This window comes from Chelmon rostratus, chromosome 14 (assembly GCF_017976325.1).
Source record: "Chelmon rostratus isolate fCheRos1 chromosome 14, fCheRos1.pri, whole genome shotgun sequence".
In the NCBI taxonomy this organism is placed as follows: Eukaryota; Metazoa; Chordata; class Actinopteri; order Chaetodontiformes; family Chaetodontidae; genus Chelmon; species Chelmon rostratus.
Window position 1 is genome coordinate 26,441,673 of NC_055671.1, and position 13,473 is coordinate 26,455,145.

Genomic DNA, 13,473 nt, shown 5'->3' on the forward strand with positions numbered 1-13,473 from the left:
ACAGATGGTACTGTGGCGTGTACTGTGATACAGATGTGTACTGTGACACAGATGTGTACTGTGATAGAGATGGTACTGTGGCGTGTACTGTGACACAGATGTGTACTGTGCCGTGTACTGTGGCGTGTACTGTGATACAGATGTGTACTGTGACACAGATGTGTACTGTGACACAGATGTGTACTGTGATACAGATGTGTACTGTGATACAGATGGTACTGTGGCGTGTACTGTGATACAGATGTGTACTGTGACACAGATGTGTACTGTGATAGAGATGGTACTGTGGCGTGTACTGTGACACAGATGTGTACTGTGCCGTGTACTGTGACGTGTACTGTGACACAGATGTGTACTGTGACGTATACTGTGACACAGATGTGTACTGTGATACAGATGGTACTGTGATGTGTACTGTGACAGATGTGTACTGTGACGTGTACTGTGTTACAGATGTGTACTGTGGCGTGTACTGTGTTACAGATGTGTACTGTGATGTGTACTGTGACACAGATGTGTACTGTGACACAGATGTGTACTGTGATAGAGATGGTACTGTGGCGTGTACTGTGATGTGTACTGTGATACAGATGTGTACTGTGACGTGTACTGTGACACAGATGTGTACTATGATACAGATGGTACTGTGACGTGTACTGTGACACAGATGTGTACTGTGACACAGATGTGTACTGTGATACAGATGTGTACTGTGATACAGATGGTACTGTGATACAGATGGTACTGTGGCGTGTACTGTGATACAGATGTGTACTGTGACACAGATGTGTACTGTGATAGAGATGGTACTGTGGCGTGTACTGTGACACAGATGTGTACTGTGCCATGTACTGTGGCGTGTACTGTGATACAGATGTGTACTGTGACATGTACTGTAATACAGAAGTGTACTGTGATGTGTACTGTGACAGATGTGTACTGTGACGTGTACTGTGACACAGAAGTGTACTGTGATATGTACTGTGACAGATGTGTACTGTGACGTGTACTGTAATACAGATGTGTACTGTGATGTGTACTGTGACAGATGTGTACTGTGGCGTGTACTGTGATACAGATGTGTACTGTGACGTGTACTGTAATACAGAAGTGTACTGTGGTGTGTACTGTGACGTGTACTGTAATACAGATGTGTACTGTAATACAGATGTGTACTGTAATACAGATGTGTACTGTGACGTGTACTGTGACACAGATGTGTACTGTGACACAGATGTGTACTGTGATACAGATGTGTACTGTGATACAGATGGTACTGTGATACAGATGGTACTGTGGCGTGTACTGTGATACAGATGTGTACTGTGACACAGATGTGTACTGTGATAGAGATGGTACTGTGGCGTGTACTGTGACACAGATGTGTACTGTGCCATGTACTGTGGCGTGTACTGTGATACAGATGTGTACTGTGACATGTACTGTAATACAGAAGTGTACTGTGATGTGTACTGTGACAGATGTGTACTGTGACGTGTACTGTGACACAGAAGTGTACTGTGATATGTACTGTGACAGATGTGTACTGTGACGTGTACTGTAATACAGATGTGTACTGTGATGTGTACTGTGACAGATGTGTACTGTGGCGTGTACTGTGATACAGATGTGTACTGTGACGTGTACTGTAATACAGAAGTGTACTGTGGTGTGTACTGTGACGTGTACTGTAATACAGATGTGTACTGTAATACAGATGTGTACTGTAATACAGATGTGTACTGTGACGTGTACTGTGACACAGATGTGTACTGTGACACAGATGTGTACTGTGATACAGATGTGTACTGTGATACAGATGTGTACTGTGATACAGATGGTACTGTGGCGTGTACTGTGATACAGATGTGTACTGTGACACAGATGTGTACTGTGATAGAGATGGTACTGTGGCGTGTACTGTGACACAGATGTGTACTGTGCCATGTACTGTGGCGTGTACTGTGATACAGATGTGTACTGTGACATGTACTGTAATACAGAAGTGTACTGTGATGTGTACTGTGACAGATGTGTACTGTGACGTGTACTGTGACACAGAAGTGTACTGTGATATGTACTGTGACAGATGTGTACTGTGACGTGTACTGTAATACAGATGTGTACTGTGATGTGTACTGTGACAGATGTGTACTGTGGCGTGTACTGTGATACAGATGTGTACTGTGACGTGTACTGTAATACAGAAGTGTACTGTGGTGTGTACTGTGACGTGTACTGTAATACAGATGTGTACTGTAATACAGATGTGTACTGTAATACAGATGTGTACTGTGACGTGTACTGTGACACAGATGTGTACTGTGACGTGTACTGTGACACAGATGTGTACTGTATTACAGATGTGTACTGTATTACAGATGTGTACTGTATTACAGATGTGTACTGTGACGTGTACTGTGATGTGTACTGTATTACAGACGTGTACTGTGCCGTGTACTGTGCCGTGTACTGTATTACAGATGTGTACTGTGCCGTGTACTGTGACACAGATGTGTACTGTATTACAGATGTGTACTGTATTACAGACGTGTACTGTACCGTGTACTGTGACGTGTACTGTGCCGTGTACTGTGACGTGTACTGTGCCGTGTACTGTGCCGTGTACTGTGACACAGATGTGTACTGTGACGTGTACTGTGACGTGTACTGGGGCGTGTACTGTATTACAGACGTGTACTGTGACGTGTACTGTATTATAGATGTGTACTGTATTACAGATGTGTACTGTGGCGCGTACTGTGACGTGTACTGTGCCGTGTACTGTGCCGTGTACTGTGACGCGTCAGTACCTCCATGCTCGGACAGTCGGCTTTGCTGCGGATTAGAGTTGTTGGGATGTCGGTGTCAGTGAACTCATCATCGAGGTCGACCACATACGCCATCCTTCCTGGCAGGAAGAGCTCGTTCCTCTCCACCTGACCAGACCTGAACACCACACGGTAGATATTCCTCCCTGGGGGGTGATAAAGAGGTCTGTTGGTTATCATCGTTAGAATAAGATGAAACTAACGACACAGAATGTGTCCGTTCTGAATATTAACGAGTGCCTCACCGAGTCGAGTCTTAAACTCGATCTTCTCCTCAGGCTCCATGTCTTTCCTGAAACACAGAGGTCAAAGGTCAGACAGACAGACTGATAGGTGCTGATCTTAAAACAAGATTACCAGTATTTATATACAATTACCACATGTAAGGACAATGTGAGTATCATCAACAGATGTTAAATAATAAAGGTGAATGAAGTTCATCAGATCTTTAAGCGCGTTTCTGACTGAAACAACTGTTTCATCATCTGATCTGATTATTAATATTAATTTGGTACATTTATATCTTTTTAATGTGTAAACCACAAACAGCCCTTTGATTCCATCAAGTTATTATTATTTCAATAGTCTGTAACATCAGACAGCTCGCAGTTACATCTGATTTCATACTTTGCCTCCTTCTGGACTTTCTCCATCATGTCTTCTTCTTCTTTCTCCTTACTGGTGATTTCAGCTCTCACCTGTAGCGAACACACACACACACACACACACGCACACACGCACACACACACACACACACACACACACACACACACACACACACACACAGCAGTTAAGTCACATGTTCAGTGATGTGATGTTGAGGAAGTGGTGTCGGGGGGGCTGTCAGCCTGGACAGAGCCCAGGAGGTGAACTGGCACCAGCTACCTGTGCACACTCCCACTGTGGTCTGTTAACAGCTGTTTATTTGTATCTGTTTTCAGTTGAATTACACCATGAAGTCTATGTAAGCTACCAGGTTAGCATTAAGGTTAGCCACAGGAAACAATGCGTGAACCCTCCGCATTCGGAATAATGTGTCTCACCTTCTGCAGCAGAGCGAAGTCCAGACCTTTCACCAAGTGAGTGTGCTCCATGTCACCTCCCAAAAACTTAGACTCCTGGATCAGCTGACGACGTTTCTCTGCTGCAGACTTATCCCTGAAAACACACAATAAACAAATATTAACCACAGATAAACAACATAAACCTGGCACATCCTCAGCGGTAGGTGCTGCTGTAGATGGCTGTACTGTTAGCAGGGCTAGCATTAGCATTACTTACACCTTAACAGTGTTCTTGCAGCAGTAATTAGCTACTTTATTTTTCTTCTCTGCCTCTGATAGGGTTAACTAACCCTCTAACACTAACCTATCCAACCAATCCAATGAAGGCAATAAACTCTAGCCAATCAGAGCTTGTAGATAGGACAAAATAAAACAAGATAAGAAAAATCTAGCTTCTGAGCTGTAGCTGTACTGTTAGCAGTATTAACATTAGCATTACTCACGCCTCAGCTGTGGGTCCTACAGCTCTGTAGTTCGCGGTGGTGCTAATGAGTTCCGTCTCTTCGTAATCTTTGTTGACTCCATCTCGTCTCTCTCTTGCTCGGTCTCTGTATTTCTCAGCCAGCTCTCTCTCTCGCTCCATCTCCTGCTGACGTAGCTTAGCATAGTAGCTGCAACAAAAGAAAGAAATAATTAATAATCAACATGCTCTGATCAACAGACCAGAGTTGAGCCTCCACGTTGCACTGCTGGTGACTCTGAAGGGGAGTGGGACATGTGTTAGCATGCTAGCTGCTAAGGAAGCTAGGGTTAGGGTTAGGGTTAGCGAACATCTCTTTTTGTGTGCGTCTGTGTCGGAGTTTTGTGTCTGAATTAGGGTGGCTGGTAAAACTGGTTTCATGTTCTGCCATGATATGGATGTTTCATGACCGTCGTTACTGTGATAAAACATTTATCAGGTAGGGGTCTACACATAGACTCATTGAACTAGAGTTACCTCCGGTAACTCGTATGTTCCTTGCTGTAACACCAATTCTGAAGCATGAAATGTGAAGGTAACATTACGAGTAATGCACCCACATCAACTGTCACCATCCGAGGAATAGGAGGCCCAGTGGAATATCGGACTTAATTAACTGGAAATGTCCCCACAATAATTTGGAAACTCTTAAAATGCTATTTGTGCTAATCATTTTACTTCAGACTGCTTTGAGGGTCAATACAAAGCAGGATTCACTTCAAAACTGAAGCTCAAGGATAGATTGAAGACAACTTGAAACTTAGAAACTGTAAATTCTGACATTTTAAAATTGTTTTACTGTTTATTTTGCTGGATGACCTGTTAAACTTGCCGTTAGCACGTTCTGTGGCTAATGTTGCTAGTTGCCTCTATTGTAGAGCCATGCGCTAAAGCAGCGTTGGGAGTGTTTAAAACATCAGTGTGTAAGATCTAGAGGCATCTAGCAGTGAGGCTGCAGATTGCAACCAAGTGAATGAATCCATATACCTTCGTCTAAATCAATTTCCTGCTCTCAAAGCAAAATGAGGCAATGCAAAAACCCCTCTTTTCTTTTCCCCTCTTTCTTTTAATTAGTTTGTGACAATGTTTTAAAAATGGAAACAGACAATTTCCCTTCATTTTGTTCTCAGAACAGAATTTTGTGTTGTTTCCTTACGTTTAATTTTTTAAGCCTACGCTGGCCGTCAGGTAATGTAAAGATAAGAAAGGTTTTCCATCTAGAGTCAGTGTTAGGTTTGTCTGTTCTGGGCTACTGTAGAAACATGGTAGACTCTGAGGAAGAGGAGCTGCTCTCCCTGTAGTAACAGAAATACAGTGATTCTTGGACAAAGCCAACATCCATCACGAATGGCTGACACTCATGAGTAAAATCCTCTTCCTTTCCAGGAGTCAGATGCTCACATTGGTCCCTCTCTCATGTCTGCACACTAAATAAGAAGCTACAAGCAGCTGCAGATTAACTTAGCCTAGCATAGCAGAAAGACTGGTGCCACAGGAAACAGCTAGCCTTGCGCTGTCCAAACCGGCAGCTCTAAAGTTCACTGAAATAAATATATTTGCTCTATATTGTTTGTTTAATATGTACAAAACACTAAAAACTAGAATTTGATGATTTATCAGACTATTTCCTGACTGGAACAGGGGTCTCTGCTGGTTGCCAGGCAACACCTCCAAATTGTATCAGCCCTAAAATGCCACTTGGACCATCTCTGATCAGTTACATCAGTAAGGGGAAAAGTTATCCAAAAAGACCCCCCACCTCTTCTTCTTCCTTCTCCTTGCCGCAGGATCCTCATCCTCGTTGTAGTCCCTTGGCATTCTGGGAAAACAAAACAATTCAGTCCATTTCTTCTTCATCGTAATCATCATCATCAGTCAGCAGGTGTGTTTCTGCTGTGTTTCACTCACTCATGGTGTCTGGACTTGGAGGGCGGGGCTGAGGAGGGTGCCGCCCGCGGTGTCATCAGCAGCTTCCTGAAGTCATCATTGGTCAGTTTGGACCTGAAGAGACACACATGGTTAAGACAGACAGACAGACACAGACACAGACAGACAGACAGACACAGACAGACACAGACAGACAGACAGACAGATACTTACTGAGCAGCAGTTCTGTGGTCGTCCACTTCATGGCCTTCAGGAGCCAGAGGGTTGGAGTAACTCTCAGCTGCACACAGACAACACACTCGTAAATGACAGCAGGGGGCGCTGCAGTCAACTGACTGACAGCAGGGGTTACTGCAGTGAAGCAATTCAATTTGGCGCTGTTTTGCTGCAGTTTACCAAATTAGATAAAACCTATTATTTTAGTATTTGAGTGGTTCATTTACTTTTTTCTTTATTTCTAAGGCAAGGATGGAGGAAGTTTCATAGTGGCGTCGTGTGATGTAGCCTTCTATTTACATTCTAGTGCATTTAGATAAGATTAGACTATTGATCTCACAATGGAGAAATTCACAGTATTGTGATGAATCACAATACTGTGAGCAGTATTGCTCACAGTATGCTATAGCAGTATTGTGATGCTATAGCAGTATTGTGAATCACAATACTGCTTTTGTTTTTGTTGTTTGCTTTTTGGAATTCACTTATTTTCTTATCTTTATTATAGATTATATCTGGCACATTTTAATTACTTTACAACTATCAAAACAACCTGATAACACTGGGTCAGCGTCATGTTCAGACAGTTTCATGTGTTGATGAGCACAGCAGAAACACACCTGCTGACTGATGATGGGCATTATAATGTGGTTTATTTTACGTATTATTGTTTTATGTTATTGTTCTAGGAGTTGTTCTTCTTACATATATCTAATTGAATCGATAGATTTTCGAAGATTTTCACAATTCTACAAATGTGACGGTTTAAAATAAAAAACACTGTTTTGATTTAGTTGGTGTCACATCATTTCTAACGTCCAGTGACGGCCGCTGGTTGACTGCAGAATCGTCACTTGTGTCTTTGCTGTGGGGTTTAAACTGGACAAAACGTGACTGGAGTTTGGCGTGATGTTATCGGACTCGAGCAGAGGGGAGCTGAGCTACGGAAAAGAGAAGAATAATTGAACGTTTATGCTGTTTGAGAAAACAGTTGTGACACCCTTTACTCATATTTAGTTAAAGTTTTATCTGAATGAATTTTAACCGGAATTAAATATATGTGTATCTCTTTAGCTAATGGGCCGACTAGCCTGGCGCTAACGCACATTATCAGGTCAACAGTCTGTTAGCATGCTAATAATTCGTTAGCATGCTAACAATCCATTAGCCAAGACTGTTAGCGTGCTAATAATTCATTCGCTAACAGACTGCCGGAGCTCCAAACTTACTTTCAGGCATCTCCGCGTAGTGTCGGTCGCTTCCGTCACTCTGAGGACGAGTTTGTTGCCGTCAGGAAGGAAGAACCCAACCTCGGTGGTGTTTATTTTTTATCTGCGATGCTAGTCAGTTACCTTCCTCGGCGGAACTTGATATTACGTCACTTCCTCTTCAGTTATAGTCGGTAGAGGCAGTTTGAGGGCGCAGCGCCTCCTGCAGGCCGCAGTGGCAGTCGACATGAACAGTTTCAGCAAATGATGAATTTAGAAATTACATGGAATCACAGCAAAGGTCCGACTGCATAATAATAAATAGTTTTACAAAATAATTCAATTCTTCCTCCCCTCTGTCAAGATTAAACTCACGAATCAACATCTTTTCTCCTTTGACATAATGTCTATATCCTGTTTTATGCGCTGTGAATCACACGCCCTCCCCTCGGTGTAAAAAGAATAAAACTAAATCTTATAATGATGTATAGATAGAAGTACAATTTAAGTTACTCCACGTTAGAATAAAACAACTGCAGATGCTTCAGGAAACACTCACAGACATCAGAGGGGTGGACCACAGTGTGGATCACGGACTACCTCACCAACAGACCACAGCATGTGATGTATAGGACTGTGAGTCTGACATGGTTTTCTGCAGTTAATTTAAACACAAGATACTTGTGCTCAAAAAGAGGATTCATTCTCAGTGAAGAACCTTGGAGCTCTAATCTGCCTCTATACCTGCCAAAGAGCAGTGATTCCTAACACGTCTCTGGGGGTCATCAGGTGGAAACCTCCCTTCAACAGTGTTTCGCCTACTTAGTCCCACTACACCTCCAGGAGGTTAGGCAGTGAACTCCGGCGTCCCAGAGTCACCCCCCCTAGTGCCAGTTCACACTGCTCCTACACAATCCAAACAGCACCGCCACGTTCAACTGACCCAGAGATGCTCCAGGTAGTGGCCAGTACCGATGCTACCATTTAACTATTGCTAATGCTAATGCTAACCGCTAGGAAGAACAGAAGAAGACAATACAGTTCCGATGCTACCATTTAGCTAATGTTACGTGCTAACCGCTACCTGCTAAGAGGAACAGAAGAAGACAATAAAGCTAGATTCACCTATACTGTCACCTATAATTAACACCTACAATGTTAATTGCTAGCTACCAATACTAACTGCTAAGATACTATCGTACTCTCACCGCTTTAGCTATTGTTAGCTGCTACAATGCTACCACAGGCCTAGATGCCTCATGTAACTGCTGATTGCCACACTACCATCATCTACCCCTGCCTCTCACCAACTGCACCAAGAAAAAGCGGGGTGGGAATACAAACCCTGGTTCGGGTAGGGGATGGAAAATAAAGAGGTAGAGTCAAAAGATGAAAGTAGGGATTGGATACAGACCCTTGTTCGGGTAGGGGGTGGAAAATTTAGAGGGTGCTGAAGGTGGAGGCCTAAACCACAGACTAGATTTAACAGCCTCTTCTAACATTTCCTTCAAGAAGCAGCAAACCCTACCATGTCCTTCAAAAAGCAAACAGAGTAGGAAAACAAACCCTAACATTTCCTTCAAGAAGCAGACAAAACAGGAAAACAACCAATAGCATAATGGAGCAGTCTCCCCTCCTCTTCACCCTTTACACTGCAGGCTTCACACACAGATCAGCCAAGTGCCGCCTGCAGAAGTTCTCTGATGACTCTGTAATGTTCAGCCTCATCACAGACAGGAAGTACAGAGAACTGAACCAGGGATTGTGGATCAGTGCAGGAAAAACCAAAGAGCTGGTGGAGGACTTCCACAGGTGGAACACCTCCTCCACCAGTGAACATCCAGGGAATGGTCAGTGAGATGGTGAAACCATGAAAACTGCAATATCAATATGTCCTCTGTGTAATAACTCAACCGCTGCCTTTTTACTTTATCATGTCTTGCATTTTTCTGACTGAAGCTTCTTACTGTCACTCTTTGCTGCTGTAACACTGCACATATGAGCGTCAATGCTGTCAGGAGTCCTGCACTGCCTCCTTCTGGTCAGCAGAGTCACTGCAGAAGGTTCTGCAGGACCAGCTGGTGTTTCTGCTGCTCCTCTGAACAGGAACCAAAGTGACTTATACTGACTTACTGTTACTGAAAATAATTGTCTCATTTATATTAGAGGGGGCGAGTAAACGTGACCTTCTCAAAGTAAATGTGTCTTACTCTGGGAAATCCTTCACACAGTGGGTGGACCTCTTAGAAAAGTAAGAACTCAGTTTCAGAACAGACAGTGAACTTCAGTAATGCTTCACATAAACTTAAGAATAAACTGCTTCGTTCATTTTGAAATGAATTGCAGCTGTTTCAGAATCATTTCAATCCTGTGAACTCTCAGGATCTAGAGAAAACCTCTTAAATCAGTGAAATCCTGTGAACCTCATAAAAGCTGCATTTAACTCAGTGAAACATGTCAAACAGTGCAGCCTCCTGAAGACTCAACGAATGCCTCTAAAATCCCCCTAAATTTATTTATGTTGTGAATCCGTTAAAAATAAAATAATAACTCATCGGGAAATAGAGTGACAATAATAATATTGAGGTTTATTCATATCAACACATTTACATACAAAGTGAATGAAAGAAGCAGCGAGTCGATCCTGGACTGAACCACTTCCAGCAGACGGGGGTGTTAGGGTTTGGACTGAACCAGAGTCTGCAGAGCTTTGGCCACCTGATCAGCTGACATGTTGTCCACGGAGACGCTGCTCTCTTTACCGAAATCTGAACACAAAACACAAAGATTATTATTATTAGATTATTATAGGATATTAAAAAAACTCATCTCATCATAAAAATGTAGCCTTGGCTTGGAATGAACCATTTCACTTGTGTGAAGCTGGGGTGTGCTGCAGAGGGGGGCTGGTGCAGGGAACAGTGCTTGTGGGTGTGGGGGAGCAGGGGGCAGGCGAAGGTGGTGTGGGGAGGGGGGAAGTGCCCGCTGGGCTGGAGACATGTGAAGAGGGGGGAGCAGGAAGGGGGGCAGAGGGGGTGGGGGGAGAATCAAATCTGTTGAAGAAACAGTTTAATTCATCCTCCCAGTGCTGGTCTCCATCAGCTGTCCCTTCAGGCCTCTCCACACGGCCACCTGTCTGCTGCTCACCTGCTGCTCACCTGCAGCTCGAGCTCACCTGCAGCTCACCTGCTGCTCACCTGTAGCTCACCTGCTGCTCACCTGTAGCTCGAGCTCACCTGCAGCTCACCTGCTGCTCACCTGTAGCTCGAGCTCACCTGCAGCTCACCTGCTGCTCACCTGTAGCTCGAGCTCACCTGCTCACCATCAACTTCTGCTTGTTTCTGTTTTACAGCTACTGCGTCGTACGGACGTGTTAACACGGTTAAAAACCTGGTTTTCATTCAAGCAGGTGTTTAATCCAGATGTTTACTGGTAATCAGGATATTAAAGGTGATAATTTAACCAATCACACACTGAATAAACGAACCAGAAAATAAAAACAAAAAGCTTTTGTTTTGTTTTGAATTCAGTAAAACATGATCTGATATCATATATCTCATATCAATTAAACAGACCATTGAGGTAGAAAAGGCTTCAAGTATTCTGAAGGAAGGTCCGTACTCTTTATTTAAATAGCCACCGGTGGCAAGGTGCTACCTGCTTATCATGAGCAACAACCATTCACACAGGGGCCAGGGACCACAGCTGGCCCTAAAACTGAAGGAAACTGAAGTGATGTCGTCAACACAGAAAACCGCAGGTTTAAATATATAAACACGTTAAACTGTCTTCAAACTTTAACTTTAAGTACTCTGTGTTGTGCAGACTCACCGTATCTAGCCCAGACTCTGGCCTGGACTCCAGAACATTCTCTGATCAGGATCGGGAAGTCCGGGTTGGATTTCTTCAGACTCACATAGTGTTGCTCCACAAAGTCCCTTAAAAACACAAAGACACAGTCAATACTGACGTCCTCTGCCCCCTGTTGACCTCTGAGGTCATTAGAGGGGGAGGAGTCACACTGAGAGACCACACCTGTCCTACACCTGTGATCATTTCAACACAAATACCAGCTCAGGGTCATCACAGTGTATCACCTGACAGCCTTCCTGACACCTTTTATTTGAATCAAACATCACTTTGGTTTTCAATGGGGGGGTGGGGGGGTGGGGGGGGGGGGGGGGTAATAACTTAATTAAGTTAACATTTAGATCTACTTTTAAAGACATTTTCTTCCAAAAAATAAATGTAAATATAATGTCCAGGAGCTGAAAACAGCTGCTGACATTATATTTGTATCTTGTGCTGTTGTTCTAAATGGATTTCATTACATTTTATTTGATTTTTGGTAAATATTGCACCGCTCGCTGCTGTTTAAATTACTACAGATGTGAAATGTTGTTTGTGTAAGTATTTGTAAAGATGTGGCAGTTAGCAGCACCGGGGCTCCACAGGGTACTGTCCTCTCCCCTTTTCTTCACCCTCTACACATCAGACTTCAGACACAACACAACCAGCTGCACCTCCAGAAGTTCTCTGATGATACAGCCATCGTTGGATGTGTATCACAGGGGAACGAGCTGGAGTATCGGTCAGTCATCATGGACTTTGTCCACTGGTGTGGACTAAACCACCTGCACATCAACGCCAGCAAGACCAAAGAGATGGTGATAGACTTTCGCAGGAAAGCACCACAGACTACACCGGTGTGCATCCAGGGTTTGGACATTGAGATCGTGGAGGAGTACAGATACCTGGTGTCCACCTCAACAACAAACTGGACTGGTCCACTAACAGTGATGTCCTGTACAGGAAGGACCAAAGTCGTCTCCATCTGCTGAGAAGACTGAGGTCCTTTGGAGTCTGTAGGACATGACTGAGGACTTTCTATGACTCTGTGGTTGACTCTGCAGTCTTTTACTCAGTGGTCTGCTGGGGCTGTGGAAGCTCTGGGAGGGACAGAAAGAGACTTAAACTGGTCAGGAGAGCTGGTTCTCTGTATATTTTTTACTGTGCATTAGCATAAATGCTGCAGTCACTTTATCTGAATCCACCACGTGCAATTTGTGTATAAACTGTGTACTTATTTTGGCAGTATATTTAATGGCAGTTTTTCTTATAGTTCTTAGTGGCAATATTTATTTTTTACATTTTTTTTTGTATAAAATGTACACATATATATATAGTCACCTTTTATTTTTCATTTTGGATTTTTTCTATTTCTGTTGCTATTTCTTTCCAGCTGTTATTACCTGCTACCTGTAATACCTGGATTTCCCCAGCTTATATTAATGTTAGTTTCTGCCCCTCGCATTACTTCAGCTCTGGATCAGGACGACAGATAAAACTCAGTTTGTTCATCCATTCACTGAAGATTCAATAAAACTCTTAGTTTAAGTAATAATGAAGTGAAACGAACAACCAACAGCGACGTACTGATGGTTTCATGCTCACTGCGAGCAGCTCCCAGGTCATTCTGACGTTAGCAGCAGCTAGCCGTTAGCAATGCCCAGGTCATTCACTACGATGCTAAACTAACAGGCGGCAGAACTCGCATAATTTTTTACGATATTTCGGTAAGTAAAGCAGCGGTTTTGGAGCTCACCTGGCCCCCTTGCTGGCCGTGGAGCTCTGGCAGAGGTGGATGCGGATTTCTCGGAGGTTTTTAGCCAAACTGGAGCTGAGACTCCTCACTACTGCGGCCGCCATATTGCCTTCCTGATGTCCGTGAAGGGCGGGCGCTGGGTTTTTCCTCCCGGGGTTTTTACTGCTAGGCGCCTTTCGTTCTCCCTGAGTACATCCTTACA

General features: G+C 43.6%; 2 protein-coding genes across 2 annotated transcripts in view; both read right to left on the bottom strand.

Annotated features, from left to right (window-relative positions):
• ik (IK cytokine) overlaps window positions 1-7,826 on the bottom strand; it is a 14,082-nt gene extending 6,256 nt beyond the window's left edge. The window contains exons 1-9 of the mRNA XM_041952111.1: window positions 7,688-7,826; window positions 6,456-6,522; window positions 6,264-6,356; window positions 6,115-6,174; window positions 4,339-4,506; window positions 3,875-3,989; window positions 3,459-3,529; window positions 3,077-3,123; window positions 2,814-2,977 (exon numbers count right to left, since the gene is read on the bottom strand). Coding sequence (XP_041808045.1) covers window positions 2,814-2,977; window positions 3,077-3,123; window positions 3,459-3,529; window positions 3,875-3,989; window positions 4,339-4,506; window positions 6,115-6,174; window positions 6,264-6,356; window positions 6,456-6,522; window positions 7,688-7,697 — 795 coding nt within the window. The 5' untranslated portion in view covers window positions 7,698-7,826. The remainder of the gene's footprint in view (window positions 1-2,813; window positions 2,978-3,076; window positions 3,124-3,458; window positions 3,530-3,874; window positions 3,990-4,338; window positions 4,507-6,114; window positions 6,175-6,263; window positions 6,357-6,455; window positions 6,523-7,687) is intronic.
• A 2,407-nt stretch (window positions 7,827-10,233) lies between these two features.
• On the bottom strand, window positions 10,234-13,396 carry ndufa2 (NADH:ubiquinone oxidoreductase subunit A2). Its single transcript, XM_041952803.1, has 3 exons — window positions 13,272-13,396; window positions 11,498-11,604; window positions 10,234-10,434 (listed from the first exon to the last, which is right to left on the bottom strand). The coding sequence occupies exons 1-3, from the start codon at window positions 13,373-13,375 to the stop codon at window positions 10,343-10,345; spliced, it is 303 nt and encodes a 100-aa protein (XP_041808737.1). The 5' UTR covers window positions 13,376-13,396; the 3' UTR covers window positions 10,234-10,342.
• Between the last annotated feature and the right edge of the window lie 77 nt (window positions 13,397-13,473).

What these genes read in the sequence shown, in the direction of transcription:
- ndufa2 (XM_041952803.1), bottom strand. Translation starts at nt 13,375, where the DNA reads ATGGCGGCCGCAGTAGTGAGGAGTCTCAGCTCCAGTTTGGCTAAAAAC. An exon ending in ACGGCCAGCAAGGGGGCCAG is followed by an intron (nt 11,605 to 13,271) that starts GTGAGCTCCAAA and finishes TGTGTTTTTAAG; the next exon opens with GGACTTTGTGGAGCAACACT. An exon ending in CAGAGTCTGGGCTAGATACG is followed by an intron (nt 10,435 to 11,497) that starts GTGAGTCTGCAC and finishes TTTTGTGTTCAG; the next exon opens with ATTTCGGTAAAGAGAGCAGC.